General features: G+C 39.4%; 1 protein-coding gene across 4 annotated transcripts in view; it reads right to left on the bottom strand.

The window, feature by feature from the left end:
- Positions 1–3,728: 3,728 nt before the first annotated feature.
- The window catches only part of FHOD3 (formin homology 2 domain containing 3), a 399,093-nt gene continuing 381,041 nt past the window's right edge, over positions 3,729–21,780 (bottom strand). For all 4 annotated transcript variants that reach the window (XM_050708607.1, XM_035550471.2, XM_050708606.1 and 1 more), the window contains one exon: positions 3,729–9,711. In XM_050708607.1, the coding sequence (XP_050564564.1) occupies positions 9,629–9,711 (83 nt within the window). In that variant the 3' untranslated portion in view covers positions 3,729–9,628. The remainder of the gene's footprint in view (positions 9,712–21,780) is intronic.

The following is a 21,780-nucleotide window of genomic DNA, read 5'->3' as shown; positions in this document are numbered from 1 at the left end:
ATGGCGGATGTAGGTTTGGACAAGGAATTAGTAAATTAGGCAAAATTGCACAGCAGGAAACTTCTTTTACCAGTAGTTCTTAAGACTGGCCACCTACTAGTTTCTAGAAAACTATCATCTACCACTTACCATGGTTTGTCTCTAAAGATGTGGCCAAGAATTTTGTTAAAGTGTTAGAGTTTCTATAAAAATGTTATTTTTCCATGAGGAAATTTAACAGTTGTCATATTCCATAGTCAAAAACCAAAGATGGCAATTGTCTGCTTCAGGTTGTTTTGTACGCAGACTTTGCAATATTTTTGTTTCTAAACAGATGTAGAATTTCCAGACAATATACTTTTGGATGCTAGCTGTGTTTCATCCCACATGTTTGAAATCTGAACACATTTGAGACAACCTTTCTGGAAGCAAGGAGTCCCCTTTAGTTTTCAGGCTATATGATGTGCTGTCCACTTCTGAAAGAGAATTCCCCAGTGAAAGTGGTGAGGTTAAAATGATTTAGGGTCTCTGTGTCAGAGAAAAAATTCCATTTTTCCATCATGTTTTACATTCTAATAGTTATCTTTGGGGTTTTGGTTCAATATCACTGAAGTCCATCAGGCTCTTTCCATTGCTCACAGAGCCAATAGCATCAAATTTTCATTTGGCTCTGGTCACTACTGCCTGATATTCAATATACCTTCTTTATCATAATACTCCCTGCTAGCTTTATTCAGATCATAACTGTTGACACTTTTATCATTTAGATTTTTATTTATTAACCTGCTCAGCTATTGTTCCCTATATTAACACAGCATACTTGTGAGGTGTTCCAGACAAACCTATGTTAAGGCAGTCTTCTTTATATTCAAATATTGATAGGTATCTTAGCATTTTGCAAGAGGTTTCTTTCTTTCTTGACGCTGGTATGAGGTCAATAATTTTCCGTAAGTTTATGTGGGGAAAAAGTTTGTTGAAACGATATCCAGGGCCTCTTTTTAACAATATTTTTCCTTTGCTATATCTTGCCAAGATTATTTAAGCCTCCCAGTGCATATTTATAGGAAGTTTGGACAAGGATGGAAGGAGGATTCATTTTTTGAGCTCTCTTTCGAGAGTCTGGGTACTTCATTGCTTTATTAAAAAGGAGAATTTTCACCCTGCTGTAGCTTTTGGATACCTGCACGAAACGTGTTTTCACAGGTTACTGCGAGGCTTTTAGTACAAACATTTATATCCAATATGCAGTCACGGCACATGCCAGGTAAATTCCCATGCCTTTGTGGTGATGGACACACTCCAGAGCTTTTTCCACCTGCAGGACCCACACCTGAGTTCTGGCTGGTTCTGGAGCACCTCTGAGTGTCCTGTACCAGGTAGAAGATGGCACTCCATTGCTGGTAAGCAAACGTGGAGCTTTTCCGAGGCAGGCTTGGTGAACGTGGCCTGGAGTAAACATGCTGTTTACTGGAGGCTATGAATGGCTTCGACCTCACCTTTGCCTTTGTCTGTCCAGTTTCAACTGCCATTGGGTTTCACAGATATTTCTTTTCCTCTGAAGCTGCTGCTCTTCTTGTATTACCTTACGTATGGATCACATGGAGGAAAATACGTACAACTTAAGACTGGTCATTTTGTCTGTTGTCTAGGCAGAGGGATCTCAACTCTCACCTAGAGAGGACCATAAACTCATTTGTTGGATTTTAACATCTGCTTAAAGGATTTCTGGTTATCATTACAGAAATAACATCATAGGATGTGTCCAGTGACCCTGAAAAGATCTCGCCTTCCATGGTGCTGGTACATACCATCTGGAAATGGAAATGCTCCATGGTGTTTTCCAGATAGACCAAGAGAAATAATAAACAAAAGGCCCTTGACTCAGCCCAAGCAACGAAACGAGAGCTTGGTGGAGCAGCGGGGAGGAGAAGAACCCCCTCTGAATACCAGGAACAGAAAAGCACTGCTGAGTGCGATACCTCTGCTGACGGGCGCATCCTGCTCAAAAATAATCTGCGAGGAGCTGGGAGCAGTGGCCCTCACTGGCATGACACCTCATGTAGACTGTGCTCCTTTCGGGGTTTCCCAGCAGAGGTCTGTCTCATCAGATAGTTGACTAATGCGGTGCAGCTGTCATTCTTCATTTCCTGTGAAGAAACTCGCATGAGCTGAAGACTCAAGACCAGCCCTCTCCCTTTTCCAAACTGCATTCCCATCAGAAAACTTGGAGAAGTTACGATAGGAAAAAAAATACATATATTTTTTTCTTTAGTTGTGTGTTCTCAGAGTCAAACTGTTATGAAGGGTCTATAAACCAGGGCATGCAGCTGTGCAATGGATATGCTCCCTGACTACAGTCCAGAGGCTTCTCTGTGACAACATATGAGTTCTGACTGGGCACTGGGTCTGAAAAATATATGTATGCATTGTCATTGCACATCTGGAATTCAGAATTGCTAATGGATATACTGTGATAGAAAAGAAAAGTGTCTGGCCAATAAACTTGTTTTATATATTTATTTTAAAAAGCATTACCACATTTCTGGCTAGTAGTCTTTCATCCTCTAGACTTTACACCAGTGCATCTGGAATGCTAAGCAGCTCTTTTGGGGATGTAGCCATATTCCAAAAGGCACTCTTTATATTTAAAATAACTTCAGAAACTAATTAAAAGAAGGAACGTGGTGCCTTTCCCTAGGGAGGCTTACATACCTAATATTTTATGTCAGATTCTATATCCTCAGAAACCTCAGGTGAAAACTCTCTCAGACGCTCAGTTAACCTATTTTATCCTCCAGGATGCTACTATAAACATACCTATCTGTCCCGGAATAATGTATTTTGACCTGATAATATGCACAACACCAGAGACCAATTGCAGGCAAACAGTGTGCTGCAGGACTAGCCGTGGAAATCTAAGCACTTCACATTTCTATGTGACACTTTGAGCTGCGCTCCTCACCACAGCCACCGAACCTGTGGGCAGGGCAGGTGCCAGAATCGCTGTGCTTCTTCTCAGTAGGGTCAGAGATTTTCTGGTTGCCGACTCAGTCTCTCTAAAGTGTTGGGAAATCGCAAGGGAGAAAGAATCTGACCCCAGCGATCAGGGCAAATGGCAAGAACATCACCTGTCCAGGTGCTCAGAGGTGGCCACCAGAAAATTATACAGCCCGGTGATGCATGCGATGTATTTCAGCCAAGTTAAAAGGCATGTCTCGCTTCACTGTCCACCTTTACAGTCTTGAAGCACTGGCAGACACAGCAAGTATTTCACATCTTGATGATGGGGCGATCTGAAATGCTCCTCCACATACAGGTAGTCATTCATTTTATTTATATTTGCTTCTATAAATCTCATCCCTTACACAAAGTGCTCTGAGCACAGAATATTTTTAAGACAGGAACCAACCCAGAGCCAGTGGCAGCGAGCAGTAACCCTTTATGTTTAGTGAGGATTTGTAGGGCTGGATTACTGAAATCCTTGAGAACCAGAGACACATTTTCATTTTCCTCACTCAAGATTAGGAACTGGATTCAAACTGCGAAATAGGGGGTAAAAAATCACTTTGTTATGCTCAGACCACCCAGATGGTTTAATAATAGCCATTTTGTAGTCCACCTGTTGGCTTTGCAGGTACTTAGAGGATATGAAAAAAAAACAACCCAAAAAACAATCCCCTTCCCACCCTTTTCTCACCAAAGCTCCCATCATTGGCTCCATGAACAAAAACAGAACCAGCACAGTCAGTGCCTTATAAAGCTTTATTGCAAGATGTGTTTACATAATGCTGTAGAGGTGAGCTTTTTAACTACTTATATCAAGAAATTTTGGACACAGGTCTGCGGTCAGTTTTCCATATTGACCCTGCATGGCACAGGAAAAAAAAAAAAAAGTGTAATTGCATCTTTCCAGACAGTAAAGTGAGGAGAGTGTGGGGAGAAGAGGCAGACAAGGGGTGTGTTAAAAAGAAAAACCCTCCTGGTTTACACTAAATGTGACAAAGCTTCTGAATGATGAATACAAACTGTAGGTGAGCTTTGTGTGTAGTAAAATCTGAAAGAGTAATTCAAGTTCTTTATGAAATAAAACTGAGAAACAAATACGCAGTTTCATGGACAATTAAATTTAACATAGAACAAATTTACCTAGAATGAGAAAACAACAAACAAAAACTCAACCAAACAAAAGGACCTGTAGATAATATCTCTGACCATGCGTGGCTTGTTTTTTAAATTACAATTCACAGAATAACACTGCTGGAAAGCCTATTTTACACTATGCTACACAGAACACGAAAAACATGAGTAGTGACATTTACACAATTTTACAGTATTTCTCCTTCGTCTAAGAAAAACGTCCTTTTCTACTTTACATTTTTTTACAATTCCCAGCTCACAAAAAAAGGACACTATATGCGCAAAGACAGTCTTTAAAAAGGAGAAATGCACCCATTGCTACAAATAAACCTTTTCTTTCACAGAAGCCTCTGTGTTAGTGATTAAACAAAATATATCTCTATATGCCACTCAATGTGAAATGGACTAATTAGAAATAATTTTATTTTATTTTTTTTATGCGTAAACATAGAACTATACAACATTTCTGAAACTCCTTGAATTACTTGCTATGGAACTACTAAACTGCTTGCCAAAAACCTCTTGCTATTGCATCTGAAATGCCAGTTCAGCCAGCTGCTGCCCCAGCCTTACATGTTGTTCATGCATTCGCAAATCAGATTCATTATTTTCCCATAATCAAACGTTTTCCCTTACGAAAATGCTTCGGTTTATTTTCTTTCGGAGCCTGTAAGTACCTGGCAGTTTTCCCTGCAGAGAAACATCAACAGTCATAGTCCTTACAGCTTAGACAGAGTTTCTTGAGTCCAGATGCTGGAAATCCAGAGCTGTCTGAACGCAGTGCGGGGTCAAGCTCTCTCCCTGCATCGGCACGCACAGCTCGCCTTGAAGGTCGCGAGAGGAGCGGTGTACATGCCGTCAGTGTGCAGGAGCAAAAGAGAGAGGAGAGATGTGCCCATGGACACTGTGCCCCTGCACGTCCTTTAGCTAAAGGCAGGTGGCATGAACGCCTGCCTACAAGTGGTCACGGGGGGACAGCAGATGGGAAAATGCTGGGCTGCCTCCTTGTCCCCATTTCATCCGGATGAAGTCAAAGTGTTGCAAAAACAACAACACCCAGCCTATGCGCACTTGAATGAAGACCAGCATCATCGATCAAATGGTTTTGAGAGCGTTTTGGATAGATGCTGGCTTCTGCTGCACCACCAGGGACACCAGCATCGAGCAGACACCTGGCAAGAGGAATCACTGCAACTGCAGTGGCATTGAGCTGCTTACATTTGCTCTGTCCTCTGCTGCGACTTTTCAGCAGCTGCTAGCCAGGGTTTGCTAAGAGCGCAGCACACTGGGGACTGACGGTGCTGTCCTGCCTTGTTGCTATCTGCTCCCTCAGAGGGAACGCAGCACCTTGCCGGAAGCCATCACTGATGGGTCATGTCAGGGCTCCGACTCCAAATTTCTGTTAAACTGGGGCACGAGTACATACCTGGATACTCGCATGTGACTTTTTATTATGGGAAAACCAAAGTCTCATCTACCTACAAATCTGGTGCCTTATTTTGCTAAGAGTAAATTAGTACAGACATTTACAATGAAAGGGGATCAAAAGAGAAAAAGAAATGTATTTTGAAAACTGCTTTTGACACTGCTTCTAGTCTTTATCAGAGCAAGAAAGGCCCTCATTAAAACACCATTTTTTTGGTTGGTTTTGGATTATGGATAGGGATATACCAAAAAGAAGGGTCACACGGAGCAGCCAAGGGGGTATAAAACATCTGGAATCCATGGGGCTGGTGCCTGGACTTACTGAATGGTGAGGAGTGATGCATTTAATTTTTGTGAGGGATCTTTCATTCCTGGCTGTGGCACACAGCATTCCCTGGGGGTGTTTCTTCACCACAGCCCTGTAACTGCTACTGAAAGTTATCCCTCAGTTGGGAGTGAGGGGACACAAAGTATTTGTATACAGTCTGCTTTTAAACCCCAAGGGACATGAAAGGAAACTAGGACAGCTTCCCTTTGGCAGCCATTTCATATGCTAAAGTTTACCTCAGCATCCTGATCAGGAAGGTATTAGGGTGACAGATGGACAGACAAGTTATTGGCAGCAGATGGGTGCCGAAATGAACACCAGTGATGACTCTGAGAACTTGGTGGAGGCACAAAACCCTGGGCCCTAAATTTGCAACTGGCTGGTACTATGAGAAAGAGGAAAGAGGTAGTTATTATGGCTGCAAGTATTTTAAGATAGCCTCAATGATCTCTAAATGAGAAACGGGAACATATATTACTAGATTGCATTTCCAAGACCTTTCTATTTGTCACAGAAATAAACCTCCTTTCACATGCATTTTAAAACAACTGGCATATCCTTATGGTGAGCTCTTTGGATGGTGAAGGGGCAGGCAGCAACTCAAATCCTGAAGGTTACAACGTGATTAGATAGAAAGAGGCATGCAAATATAGCCAATTCCTCCATTTCATCTGGAATCCACTGGTTAGATGAAGGGGAACAAATGTTATTCCTACAGTAGGACATACCAGCAGACTCAGGAAGAAATAATACCACCTTAAATATTAGCACATTGGGCTACTGGCCATTTTTAGGCAGAACTGAAACAAAACATTTCTGTAGTTATTGCATTGTCATTGTTTTTGAAAACATTGTTGCAGTAAACATTGCCAATGATGGATTAATCTCACTGCCTACTACTGCATAAACAAGAACAAATTATCCTTCAGAAAAATTGGTATCAGTTTTACAGGTAGATAGTAGAAGCTCAGGTAAAAGCACAGAAAAAACATAATGGAAAAAACGGACAAGAAAGGATATACTTTACATGCATACAGTAGCATCCAGCTAATCTGAAAGAAATTGGTATTTTTTTCTGAATTTATTCCAACCCCATTCGCCATATCTAATTTTCTCCTTGGTAAGGAGTACATGAAATTTCGTAGAATTTTTGCAAAATTCCTGGAAAATACATACATCCAACTACTTAAAAGTCATCAGCAACATCATTTTTTCAGACACAGATGCTGCGCTGTGTCAAAATAAAACACAGATTTATTTCCTGTTAGCAAGCGGTCACCAACAGTTAGCCACTTTGCACATTCAGCATACTTTTATTAAAACATTACATTTGAAAAATGTTTGATTCTCTCCCTTCAATCATATATAGGACTTCTGTTGTTGTAAATACATTTTGTTGCATTTGGGCTTCTTTTATCACTAAACAGGTATAACAGCTCAACATCATCATTACATTCAGGGTGTCTTCTTCTTGTTTCAGACCTCAAAGACCTCCACATACCCCCATTACCTTCCTTTCTTTGTTCAAAGCATCCTTAAAAGAGATTTTAAAATTCCATAAAGGTAAGCAGCACATAAAGATCCACTTTCAAGCCCAGACGCTAATAAGTCTTGCTTATTTTACAGTGAGATAGTTATATGCCACTTCTTTCTATTTCCTGACCAGCTTCTGCCTTTTCATAGCTTTCCAATACACAACGCATTTATTAATTACACAACTACCGCCTTCTGCCTGCTTATAAAATTGGCCTTTTAGGAAACTGAGGGGAAAGCCACATCCAACTCAATGCCGTCCTTAAGAACCTTACTCACAAGTGACTTCTTACTCCACAGACCTTGACACATGAAGATCCAAGGCAACAGCAAATAAAGACTGAAATGTTACTACTAAGAGGGGAGACAGCATAGATAGGATGCTCCACCACAGATCTCATTGCAGTGCTGTCAACTACCTGGTTCTCTAATCACTTGGATGTTCTGTTCAATGTGACGTAATGGATGACCAAAGTTTCAAAGATTTATTCTCTTTAGTGCCAGTATCCTGTGCAATCTTCAGGGATTATCCTGTCCTTAATGAGAGTAGAGTAACATGTGGACATACCTGACCTACCTTGAGTGCCAGAAACAACATAGCTATGGCATTACAAGCCCAGCATAGACTAATTAATTCTGCTTTTCAAGTGTGTTTTGCAGCCAAAATTAGTCCCTGTTACCATGACGAACTGCTACAGTTCCCCCACTACCTGGTTTCAAGGGAGCCTCAGCTGCTACTGCTAGGCACACCCCCCTTAATCTTCGAGTCTAAGGCAATGGAAAGATATGATCTTGTGCATCCTTGAGGATCAAGTGGTCATTTACAGACTTTGGCTTGAAAAGTTCCCTTTTACGTTACTGCTATCTGCAGTTCTCTTCAAAATGCTTCAGCACTGGCTAGGGTGATTGCGTTCATTTTGTCTTCACCAATGTGTATGTCCTCCACTTAAAGGCAGATGAGTTGACTAAAGGTTCTTCAAATACACATGCTGAGGGCAATTACAAAAGTCAGTTATCAAACAGCGAGATAAGGGCAAGCATATTGGAGCGTTCACTGGGGTACCCTCTCCACTTGCATCAAGAATAATCACAAAACAAAGAGTAGAGAACAGCAAAAACACAGCAGGCTTTTAGCAGGGCCATTTCATATTCAGATCCATTACTTTGAAATAAAATCACCACCACATTATCTTGCAGCAGAGAAAAGCAGCATGAAGGGCACAGGCAAGTGAACAAAACTTCTTGATCTTACCATCTGAATGCATTTATCAAGTGTGTAAATTGTTCGTATAGTTTTCTCTGAAACTGTACAAATGGAAAGCATAGCCAAAGCTCATCAAGAGGGAAGTATTCTGTGACCTCTCCTCTGTGTGCATGGTGCTATGTACAGTATGAGTGTGTATTAATACACATGAATTTGGGATCCTGAACTTTCCACTTGTACTGCAGGCCATCTCCTGCCCCACAGGATGAATCCCTTTGAAAAACACTGAGTTCCTACAAAAAGACATTCTTTTCCTCCTGTCCAGGTGGAACTGTAAGGCCCCAGAGTGACAATCATGGTCCAGCTAGCTTCAGCAAGAGCATGACTTCACACCATGACTGTATGTGTAGAGATACATGCACACATATCCACACATTCATTCTGTACATATACAAAGGTACACATACATTTTTTACATTCTTTGGTGGCAAAATAAAAAATAAAAATAAAATAAAATAGAAAAAAAAAAAACACCACAGGGTTGCACAGACTGTGTGTCTTTGCTTAATGAATCTGCTTCAGGAAAATTTGGGTCACTGTAACAGGAGTTATTTTGCCTCTTTAAGGACTGTTCATTGCATTGACAAAATGCCATACATTTACAATAACTAAAACAGGGCACGAGGAAAGCCAACGCAAACACAGCTTACATAGTGACAGATAACTCAGAGAGAGCCCCCTCCTACCCACACCAACACACCACAAGAGAAGCAGGCGTAAGGTTTCACCTACAAGCACTCATATGCTTCCTCAGCTACTTGTCAGGATGTTGTGCTGGGCTGCGGCACACCCTTCTTCCGCCCTGCTGGTGGCGTTCTGCTTTGTGTTGCTTATTAACATTGAACTAATAGACGACGGGACGTTGGGAGCAGCAGACAAGGCTGGCAGGACAGCGCCACACCAAAGGGTTGTCAGCCTGTGTGTTTCGGATGATGGCTCTTCTTGTTGCCACCTCTGGGACGTCAAACCTGCATCTCAGAGGTGCTGATGAGGCCCAGTGCTTTGGCTTCTTCTGGGGTCAGTCCGCTCTTTAGTGTCCTTCTCACTGCATGGCCATACGTTCCAAAAGTAGGCAAAATAAAAATAATAAAACAAAAGAAAATGCAATCAATTAAAAGTGATAATTACACAAGACTTTCAGCTGAAAAGCACTTAATGTGCATGCTGAATCAAATCCAGAGTTGCTACATACTCAGGTTCTCAAGTTCTGAAATACCTAGTAATGCCCTACGCCAAACCAAGGGGACCATCAGTTACCCGGCAACTCCAAAAAGTCAGGCAAATAGCCATCTGTCATTTGACATTTAGACAACAAAGATTTCTAAGGAAATACCCCGGCATTTTAAGATTTTTTTTTCTCTGAAATTGCATCAGTTGCTTCTCTGTCCATAGAAAGTATTATACGCCCTATTACCTCATAAAGAATTTTTAAAAGAGCTTTTGGATCTTTATAGACCTCAGCTGAATTTATCACTATTAAATCCTACGTGAACCTTTCAAGGTGTAAACATAAACCCCTTAAACTTAAAAGATTAAAATATGATAATTTTATAGTCAATTCAAATCATTACAAATACAGTGCTCGTACACACTCCACTTTCTTCTGTAATGTTCCCCCCCCAGCCCCATCTGTATCACCTTTGTCATTAGTAGTCATTTGTTCAGCATTTTAGATGAATTTAAATGATAAATCTGGGTCAAATTTTTGTTTCTTAATTTGCTAAGAAGTGTGCTGAACCGTAGCCATAACATAAACTCTTAAAATTTGCATTTTCGTTCTTTATTCAGAAATAAGTGACTATGTGACTGCACACACAGTCTTCTTTATTTTTCTGTTGCCAAGATTTCCAAGTGAATGCGTTTTAGCTCAAGAGGCAAACAGGGTGTTCATGCCATAATTTAATATTCCTTAAGTTCAAAATGCACATTTAAAAGTTTAAGCTGCATGCAAAGTATAAACAATGACCGCGTTAAACAAAATATACTCAGAGTCCCAAAATAATGAAGTCTAGAGGAAACTCTAGAGAAACAAATTGCAGACAGCGGTTGAGAACTTCTTGCATTGCTATCATCTAATATAATTAAGACCTCTAATTTGTGAAGATATTTACTCCATGGAACTGAAACTGGGTGGTCACATTCAAGGATCTAGCAGGAGGGAGAGGAATGAATGGATTGGTACAGAAAACAAGGACTTAACAGAAAGGGAAAATACAGCATGGTTGAACACTTGATACCATGCAGGTAAGATGAATATGATCTATTATTTCCACCAACTACTGAAATTAAGTGAACTTACAGTGCTACATGTATAATTGTTCCACCATTACCAAACACTTACTTGAAAGATTTCCTTCAAGATTGACTCCTTTCTCCTGCAGTAAAGTTTGCATAATTACTAAAGATCACCAGGAGTCTGCATGGAGCCTTTTTCAATAATCACTTTTTCCTACAATACTGATCAGCAACACCTTCCAAGTTTAACAAAGCTTAGTTTAAAGCTGCACAGGATTAAATGCAAACGATAAAGCCAAGATTAAGAAAGACTAAACAAGTGCTACCAGAAGAACAAAACACTTCAAATATGCTTGGGTCTCCATGATTTTGGTTGAATACTCAACAGTTTTGAAGCAGTCCTTGTCACTGGCACTCTTATATTTCTCAGATTTGATATACACATATCTACAGTAACAAATGTTCACTTCCAGATTCGAGAGTAAGGCCTTAAGGCCTCATGGCCTCAGTGAATCATACAATGCTTATTTCTGTATCAAAATGAACTATACCAGGAGCAAAAGAACAGATACAAGAAAGCTGTAGCAGAAAATTTTCTCTCATTAAAAGGAAAGATTTCCCTGAGCCGTTCACCTGCTTAACTGCCTGCACTGCCTCTCTCCTGAACACATTTTTTTTTCTGTATACTCTATAGCATGCAGCCAAAGAAGGCACCATAGGTAGCTTGGCCACCAACAGTGGAGTGGTATTAACATAGACTGATACATGTTGATTTTAAGAAGAGCTTTCTGGAAAGTTCACTAGACTCAACATGGATTTGGACGTTGCTCACTAAGAAATTGCTCTTCCTCTGTAAACATGAACTATCCCACAACAGCTGTATTGTTGAAGCAAGGAAACTGTCACTTGTAAGTAAAAAACACGAGTACAAGAGACAAAACTTTCACCGGATGACTGCCTCGACATTACCTCTTCCCACTACAAGCAAAAGTGAACTGGCAAACTAAGTGCAGAACAAATTTCCAAACCAAATGTATTCATGACTGCTCTCATACACATCCCTGATACACTCAGACCGCAGTCATTCACTCCCATTCACAATCGGAGCACAACCACCACTGTAAAACCAATTTATTATTCTTGTCAGATGGTAAGACACAAACAGTGAGAGAACAAGCAATTTTTATTCCTATCTGTAAATGTTTGATAGGAACTGAGATACTCTGCTAATGGTGGTCAGGTACCGGAATAAGCCAAATCCTGGTCTTACTTATGCTGAAGTAAATTTGGAACAACCTTCTTTAGGCCAGTGCAACTACTACTGCACATATGTACCTGTGACTCTTGACAACTGGAAAGGAAAACGTGTGCCTCTGTAACTTCCACCAAGCAGAATACAGCTGTTTCAATTCCTCCGTCAGCCCAAGTTACGGAATTACTTACTAGTTTACTAGGAAAAGGCAAACAGATTTACAATAGCATATTGGTCTCTTTGAAGAAACTTTCATGAGTTTACTTTGAAATCATAACCAGTGCTACAATACCACAGCTGAAACCATCTTCATGGAAAACAAATAAACAAACAAAAACAAACAAACAAACAAAAACAACCAACCAACAAAGGAAAAAAAAAAAAGGAAGGAAACAGAGGAGTTTTCTTTACATAAACAAGACTTCTCTCTGAATCTCCAGATGCAGACCTACTGAACAAACTAAAGTCTTAGTCTGAGAGCCTTGCATATAACCCCTGGATGACTTAAAAAAATACTGTATGCAGCACGTGACAAGGGCCAGTGCCCTGTGCTGGGTTTGCCACATGACACACTGTGGAGACCAACCCCTGGTTTGTACTTTTTTTGTCACTGCAAAGCAAGAAGGAATGACAACACTCAGTGAATTGCTGAGACACATACAGTAGTAATTAAGCAAAAGAATATCTTTGAAACCTTCAGCTGATCTAAGTTATCTCAGGTCTCTCCCTATAATACAGAGAAAGATAACTTGGATTTAAGACATCTCACTGACCTGAGCTTTTAAGGTCAGCAGTTCTGAGGAAACAGCCCCAATCAATGCAAGAGCTTGGCAGTCACAATGAAACTGTCGAGAAAATGGTTAATAAAAAGCAAAGATGTGAAGAATCTTGCCAATGACAAAATGGTTCCCATAAACACAGTCAGCTGCTGACTTGTATAAACTAAGCATGTGAGGCCAAATACTGCAAAGAACTGCAACTTGTTGCTAGATTAAAGCTGTCCACCATCAACAAGCAACCTGAAGGACAACAGCTGAGAGAAATCATGTCCAGACTCAAACGAGTGACTTCTGGCTCCTGTGCCAAAGGCCAACCTGACATAGATGAATCCACTTGCAGTTTGCAAGACTTTGCACTTAGGGAGATGAAAGTGTCCTGATAAAGGGTATCTTTGTAAGAAAATTACATCTAGTATGTGCAAATTACAGTACGTTTCCTCATCTGACAATACAGCTGATGGATGCAACATCAGTAGTAGCACAAGAGAGTTTCTCACTACTCTCTGCACTGGCTTGTGGGCTGTGAAGGCTTGTGGATGATGAAGCCAGAAGGTGGCTGAGTTATCTACAGGAGCAAGAACTACTCAGGGAGGTGGGCGAACCCTGTTTTGACATGCTGCTAAACAGATGTCCTCAGACTTTCTTCTATTTCCTCATAATGCATTTGGTAGGGTTCCTTCACATTAGGAGAGGTCAGGGACACGTTCAGTCATCAGAACTGAATGCAGAGAGATATTTTCCTTCCATGTTTTATAGGCATTGCAAAATTACATTTCTCAAACTAGATCTTCATTCTCCCCTCTTCATTGAACTCTGTCGTGTCTCTAACTGGACTAGACATAATATCTTGGCTTGTAAAACTCTTGGCCTGCTGCAGATCACATTAAACTGAGTTATGGAATGTATTTTGGAGGCAGTGACAATAAAAATAAGGCTTTCAAATGACCTTTTAGGTTCTTTAAGCAATTTTTAAAACGTTTGCTAAAGAAACATAACATAGACAGAAAATAACTTTTACTCTTGTCACAATCAAGCACTGCTGAGATCCCATAACCAAGAAACCAAATGTTGTTTTTATGGGGTCAGAGGGTATGATATTCCTTGCTAATCAGGAAATCTAAAAATTTATTTTAAATCCTGGCAGAATACAGTGTGCTTATGAGAAACCCAGTGAATTTGACTGTGCCTGTTGGGTCAGAATCTGCACAGATATACAGCCCTCGCAGAACACTGGGGATATTTAGAAGGAAAAAAAAAAAGTGATTCTCTAAGTGTGGATTTGTTAAAGAATATTATTATCTAGGGGTTGATTGTTTTTTAAAGGACAAATAGCAATCCTGATTTCCCTTCTTTCCCTACTTTTTTTTTTCTTTAAGCTGCAACAAACAGTAAAAAACAGTCTTGCTGGTGCCATTTATTTTTACATTTACAATGGCTTTTGGCATCTATGTTCACAACACTAGTATGGACAAATCATCTGAAATGCAGAATATTCCATGCATAGATAGGACCATTTTCCTGCTTGAGAAGTCACAGAATTAGTGTCCTTCCTACTGTAAAAAGATGTGACAGCCATAGAACTTTCCTCTGGGCTCAGCTGCCCAGGTAATGCAGCTGCTACTTGCTGATTTGGCACAAATAAAATTCTAGGTGGCTGTAAATTACACAGCAAGGAAAACAAGAAAGCAGATTGTAAGAGACAATACACACCAGCTTCATCATATTGTTTCACGTCATATTTCATATTTCATAGTTTTATTTTCTGTTACCCTTCTACACACAGCTTGTGCACTCAGTCTATTTTCTCTTATATTCAATATATTAGCTTGGACTTTACTCTGAAGAGTCCAGCAATCGCAATTTGCAACACAAAAGTTTAATCCAGACACCCTTGGTCATATTCTTTCCTTTTAATCTTTTTCTGCATGTTTATTTTTATCACTGTCTATATAAGCCATGCTTATGCCTAATTATGCAAGTATCATTGCTTAGTACTAGCAGGCATAGATGCCTAAAAAAATTATGTGTAGAGATTTTCTCACAGGGATTTGTAGGTGAATTTTTGGATTTATCGAGCACCTCTCTGAAGAAGTACAGCCAACTTATATGTGGTCTTGGCCTGGGTGAGCGGCACAGAAAGCTCCAGGAAACAATGTATTGCCGCCCTGCAGCTCGGCTTCACAGATGGCACAAGTCTCTCCTAACAAGAAACTATAATTCAGCCATCTCCCGGTGTAATATATGTCAGTGACATAAAGAGGAGTATAGCAGTGGAAATGGACTAAGTGGGATGTTCTGTATGAAAAGCTTAACTTGAGTTTCATCTGTAGGTGGCTTACATGTTAAGGAACAAAAAGTAACATTGCTTTAGAGAACACGAAGATACTGCTTTTCAAGTAATACTTGATATGCAGTTGAAACTGCATGTTGAATTAACTGGGTTTCCAGCTTCGTGTATTTCACATCACCATTTGTATAGTGCCAACAGTAAAGAGAAAAGGACATAACTCTTTCCTCAAAAACCTTCTATGACAAAACCAAACAAACACAAAACCACCCACTCTAATCTTTAGGATGTCTCTGAATGCCACTGTAAAAAGTTACAACTAAAAGCAATCCTGCCACCATCCCTTTCATCATTTCTCCCACTTAACTTCATCAATCAGAAGTGATTCCACTATTAATATGTGAAGCATCGAGAGCACAGACCTCAAAAACAATTGAGTCTGAATGTAAGCACTATATAAGACTACACTATACATTAACAATGCACAGGACAAAAAGGCAGGAAATAGGATACAGAAAGTAAGCCATCTAACACAAGTGCTTTGGGCATGCAGCCTTTAAATTCCATTTCAAATTTTAAAATGACTTTCAGTCTATTTTAAAATGATATATTATTAGGTAATAGACTTTCGCTAAGCGGGTAGCTCAGGCTAATAACAGGGCTGTCTGCTCAGGAGTGACTTGGCAGAGCAGGGTCACCATGTTTGAACAGACAGGTTCTGGGGAACGCAAATCAATTACCCCCTTCGGGAATCTGTGCTGGCAAATACAGCAGCAGAGGGGATCAGTTCTACAAACCCATCAAATTAAAAATAACTATGATCACAAAACTCTTGTAGTTATGCTAATGAGGTGGTGTAATTCTCCCTAGAGAAAGCCATAAATATATATATATATAAACTTTTTGACATGTTGCTGAGTAAAGATATATTCAAAGTAGCTTTGTGTAGACCATTTTTTCATCTCCTAACAAGACTTCCCTTCAAATACATTTGACACTCGCATTCAAGCGTAGTTAAGATTCCTGCCTTCAGAGATCCTCGTGTTAAACTTCTTCATGGCAGCAGAGGGCTCTCTTTGGCAGCTGTGGTATCACGATGGTCTCCTGGAAAGCTCCATGAGAGATCGTTTCTGTCAATGCACTTCTTTTGTAAGGAGACTTGAAAAGCAATCTTGTACTTCCTTATCTTTTCTCAGTCTCGGAAACATATGTGCTTTCCATAACAACAGTGTAATCTTGTCAGCCAACATCTCACTGCTTCTGATTTCTTATTTGGATGCTGAAAATAATTGTCTTTCAGGAAGGAAAAATGTATGTGGAAGGAGTATACTGCTGATCAGTAGTAAACTTGAAAGCCATTTTATCACAGAAAGAAACCAAACAAAATACTTATCCTATCAACTTTAGGCTAACAGTGTGCAACTCAACCATGTATTAGTTTTTTAATACTCAAAACTTAACTATCCCAATTTTGGGAATGAATCCTGTAACAAGAATTCAAAAACCTTGACATATACCTTTATAATATGCCAACTAAGAAGTAAACAGGGTAATATAAATGAATTAACTGACACAGTGAATAGCAAACTGGTAAAAGTGAGACCAACTATTTGTATCTCATGGAAGACGCAAACTAATGAAGTAAAACTAACTTTTTCTACAGAATTACACTTGGGAATGTACCAAAAGTGTAAATCATAGCAAAAGTATTTGAAATTAAAATTTCAATACAAAACTTCTGCAACCAGGGAACAAGAACAGCTCCTGCATATACTGACATCACTTGCTTTTTACCAACTGCTCACTGCTTGCCAGTTTCTCCCACACTACTTTCGCTTCTTTCTTGTAATAAAGAAAGTGCCATTTGGCCAAGAAGAGATACCCAGAGCAATTCCAGCACTTGTAAGTGCTAGTCTAGAAGTGCAGTGGAAGTTGCAGATCACTCACTTCTTTTTTGTTCTCCCAGTGGCTGTGACACAGCACAAGGATGCGGCAATGGAATGGATGCTAAGCTGTGGAATCCTGCTGGGACATGCTTCACCAGCCACCAGGATGTACTCTTTGCTCAGACCAAAATCTGAGCTGTGGTCACCTCTTCCTCCACAGAGTAGCATGTCTGGGCAAGGCATTTAATCACACAAAGTGGTGGTCACTCTAAAATCACTAGGGACAATTCACTGCAGTGGCAGTTTTCTCCTTGTACCTACATCATCTCCTCTGTGCTTCTGTTAATGTAAAATGTGAATGTCTGTATAGTGCTCAATATCTCTGTCTTCTCCCTAAGGGGACAAAAAGTACTTTTTTTTTTTTAAATAAATCACATTTTTAATTCTGATATCCTAGATCTATGCAATGATCTCTGCAATGAAGTATGCAATGATCTATGCAATGAACTCTGATCAAGTTAAGGAATGTACTGTAGATTTTAATGGTATGGGCTAGGTTAGTTTTATATTTGACTTTCCTTATATAAGAATGATAAAGCTGCTTCGAGGAGAAAGTTTGAGGATATGAGCCCAAGAGCAAATAATTTGTATCAGAATAAAATTCATTACAGAAACGACTCATAGATTCCTCTAAAACAGCGACTGGAAAATGAAATTAAGCTTCTTTTACAGATAATTTTTCACTAGACTTTTAAACCAGGCTTTCACAAAACCTTTTGTTGTGAAGGATATCTCACGTAGGACTGCACAGAATTATCCTGCCCCTCTGGTTCTCTTCCCTACAGCTGTTTATGTTGGCCTCTTGCACAGATGAGACACGGGACTATATAGGCCTCACACTCATTACATCCATTGCTACTACCTACTGTGGTCAGCTGTATGCATTATTCATTCATATTAATTAGTATTAATACTTCTAATTGTCTTTTTTTTTTTTAATTGTAGACCACTGAGTTTAATCATTTCATTCTTGCAAAGATCTTGCCATCCTACGGCTGAAAGAATGTACTACTAAAAGGCATCCAAAAGACACTAGCTATCTTGGCATCTAGTGGAGCTAACTTTCCAGCTGCCAGAATTTTAAGTGCTTTATCTCACACTCTGTTTTCATCCAATAACTAGATTTTTATTAACTGGGTATTGACCTTCTGAAGGCTCAGTACTTTGTGTGAGGACGAACAGCCTTGATACTGAATACCAGCTACAAAACATTTACTTTTTCTAAATGCAACGAATTGTTGCTAAATGTGTATCACTAACTAGAATACTCTACGCCTCCTCTAACTCCTGATAGGATCCAGTTACTCAAATCCTAAATAATTAGCTGCAAATTCTAAGTAAAGTTGCTTGCCTTTAAAGTATTTTATATAGACTTTCTTCTTGTATTTTTTTTAAAGCATAATTTCCATTAACTCCTGCTTTTAGTCAGGCTATAAATACCAGAAGAACAGTCTCCCTCCTGGTATTTTGGCACTTCTGTATCTTCTCATAGCCAGAAAAAGTAAGTGGAGAGACGTGAAAATGAAAAATCATGAAAAAACAAAGAAAAGAAGAAAAAGTTACCTGAAGCACCCTATGATTTCCAAACAAAAATTACACATCTCTGGACTCAAATAGGCTCCCACCCTTTACTTTGTTTGCTTATAAACATGTTTATTTCAAAGCAGCAGTGAATGTGTTACTAAAACTTGTCTAAAGTTTGTCTCCAAGCCTGGTCCTTTGGCAGAGTTTTTTCCATTATTTTGGCACATGATTGCAGCATGCTAACTCCTATTTCACTTTTACTGAAGGTGGAATTTAGTATGAAATACCTGACCTGGGATGTTCTGTAGTTAAACTTAATCCATCAGCTCTCAGCTTATTTGTCTAGGATTCAGATAATCTCAATTCAATTCCTACCTCCTCCACAGTCCCCTTGTATGAGTCTCACAGATTACTTGAGTCATGCCTCAGATACATTTCTGCATAAAGACTGCACGATTTTTTTAATCCCCACAAGTCGTTATGCAAATAAATCAATAAATCCTTATGAGATGTTTCCATACCCCATAGGTAAGTCACAGGGCATATTATTGGACTAACATATGATTCCAACACCAAATAAAAGAACAAGGTGTTATCATGTCAGTCCTGTCTCCTTTCTTAAACTTCACAAATTATTTGAATCAAGTCATTGCATACAAATGTTGGATTAAATTCTGATTTAATTACCTGCTCCAAGCCCAATTCTCCAACACAAATCTAAAGTAGATTTTTAAATTTAATAAAATCTAAGAGAAATCAGAGCACACACAGAGATGCTCCAAGACAAAAACAATGTGGGGGAAAACCAAGCCCTTGCTATTCAACTTTCTTATTCAGTGCCTCCAGCAGAATCCAGTGCAACCACCACTGGAATACGTGCTACTTACCATCAAATACAAGTCACACTTGAATCCTACATTATGACCATTCAGGGTCAACTCATCTTTAAAAATGACCTGTCTACTTGGCACAGCTATCTGAAATTATTTGGCAGCAAGAACAAGACGGGATCCCTACTCTTTGTCAACTGCCTTTACTTTAGGGAGCCAGGAAACACATTTTCAAATATGAAGGTTGCTAATACCAACAATTACTTCATAAAGGAGGAAGATACATGCAGGTTCACGTTTTAGCCTAGTTGCCTTAAGGCAATTGCATGTTGGATGGTCTGTTTTTGATATACTGTGGCTTAATCAGCATTTGAACAAGGTAATGAAACCTTAGGACTTTTGGCTCTTTCTCAGAGCCCTGCCATGGTCAATCACAGAGGTCAGAAATCTACCCTGTCTGGCTCAACATTTCCAGGCAGTGTGCTGTATATGCCAAAACTAGTGTGAATACCCTCTGTATGCTGATTCACTATTACTAAACTGAAGTATGATCTTTGTGACACTGACTCATGGGCACTATATCATACTTCTGAGGCAGATCTATTCAGTTCAATGGGATCAACACAAAGATGGCAAGGCATCTCCATAAACAGCTAGTCCTGAAAGAATGATTTTATGTTAGGGGATGGATGTTTTAAATAAACAGCCACGATGAAAACTGCATCAACTTCCTACTTGTCTATTATTGAGGTCTTTTTTGGTTCTTTTCATTAGATGTACTTAAGTAAAGTCTTTTACTGGTGATATTCCTAATCTTTAAGTGTCTTCTGTTGTCTCAAAACTGCTGTGAACAGAATACTTATCTTTCTCCTTCCCCAAATAGCAACAATTGATACAGGTTGTTTATCATAGCATGAAATTCCCACTTAGGAACAGCCTTGGTCTTCTTTATATATTTCCTCTCTTACCTCACATCTTGTAATCTTCACAGCAGGCTCTGCTTATACACTTTGCATTTAGTCTTTTAATTCAGCTCTCTTTGTATTAAATAAACTACTTTCTTGACGGTTGTTTTTTGAAATCTCAGTGGTATCTCATACAGGGAGTTTCATTTTTTGGTCCCCCAATTCCACTGTTGCAACATCTATAATAATGTTCTGTAAGATATTAAAATTATCTTTAGCAATTGTATCCATTGGAATTTGGACTATCAAATAAAATAACGATTCTTAAAACTTCCTTACTCCAATTTTCCTTTGCACTCCTTGTTTGTTTTGACATTGTTTCTGAAGGTCATCCCAACCTTATAGAAGAACCAGACAATCTTAATTATATTATTTTTTATTTCTTTACTGAGTTGAAGAGCTCCCCATAATGCTATAAAAACCTTTCTCACAGAAAGCTACCCTCAATCTTCAAGAACGGAAACAGTATATTTGCAAACTAATTTGTATTTTATGCTTTTAAAATACGCTGAACTGATATCTCTGGAGGCTGGAGTCTGTTTATACACAGAACAAAGACATCAGAGCGAAAAAAAAAAACAGCAGAAGCTTCCCATGGCAGCTTGCCTTGAAGCTGTCTTTGAATGACCACCTCCAGGGGTGACAGAACATTTCAGCTTCTGTGGCTCACTCAATCCCGTGGCTTTCTGTTGAGGCTTCTAATGAAAGAATATAACTGTAATGTTGTTTTCTCATATATAACACCCATCTAATGTGTCTGGTAGGCAGGTCACTGAGCACCCATTATGAGGCCATGACTTCCAGTTGGTCACCGTACATTTAAATGTCAGATATAATCTTTAAAAGCCTTCACTGTGTTGGTGAGAATAAAGTTCTGTCTCTCTGCAGATCATCACAGGAACTCAGTCATCATGTACTTACCATGCACATTAGCTTTCAGTAGTCCATTTCAGCTCCTGCTGAACAAATTCCTTCCTACTAGTTCTCAGTCAGCTTCAGTCATATCTGGATTTATCAGTGACCCTTCAAATCTTCAACTAACAGATGCAGACGTTTCCATCTGTCTTCTGTTGAACGATTCACTGCCTTATTTCTCCTCCCAATTTATGGTTCTGTTGATTGCCCTGAGAGTTCAAACTCTTCCACATCATTAAGATCTAACTAAGCTCTCTGCATACAGCATACAATCACATTTCTCAACAATTACAAAAGGTAAAATGGCTAAATGAACACACCAAAATATCTCATTTTCCCATTACAACTATTTATTGAATTTAACAACCTCTTCCACATTCC

The sequence above is a fragment of the Cygnus atratus genome, chromosome 2 (assembly GCF_013377495.2).
Source record: "Cygnus atratus isolate AKBS03 ecotype Queensland, Australia chromosome 2, CAtr_DNAZoo_HiC_assembly, whole genome shotgun sequence".
In the NCBI taxonomy this organism is placed as follows: Eukaryota; Metazoa; Chordata; class Aves; order Anseriformes; family Anatidae; genus Cygnus; species Cygnus atratus.
Note: the sequence above shows the minus strand (reverse complement) of the source record. Positions and strands in the feature narration are given on the sequence as shown.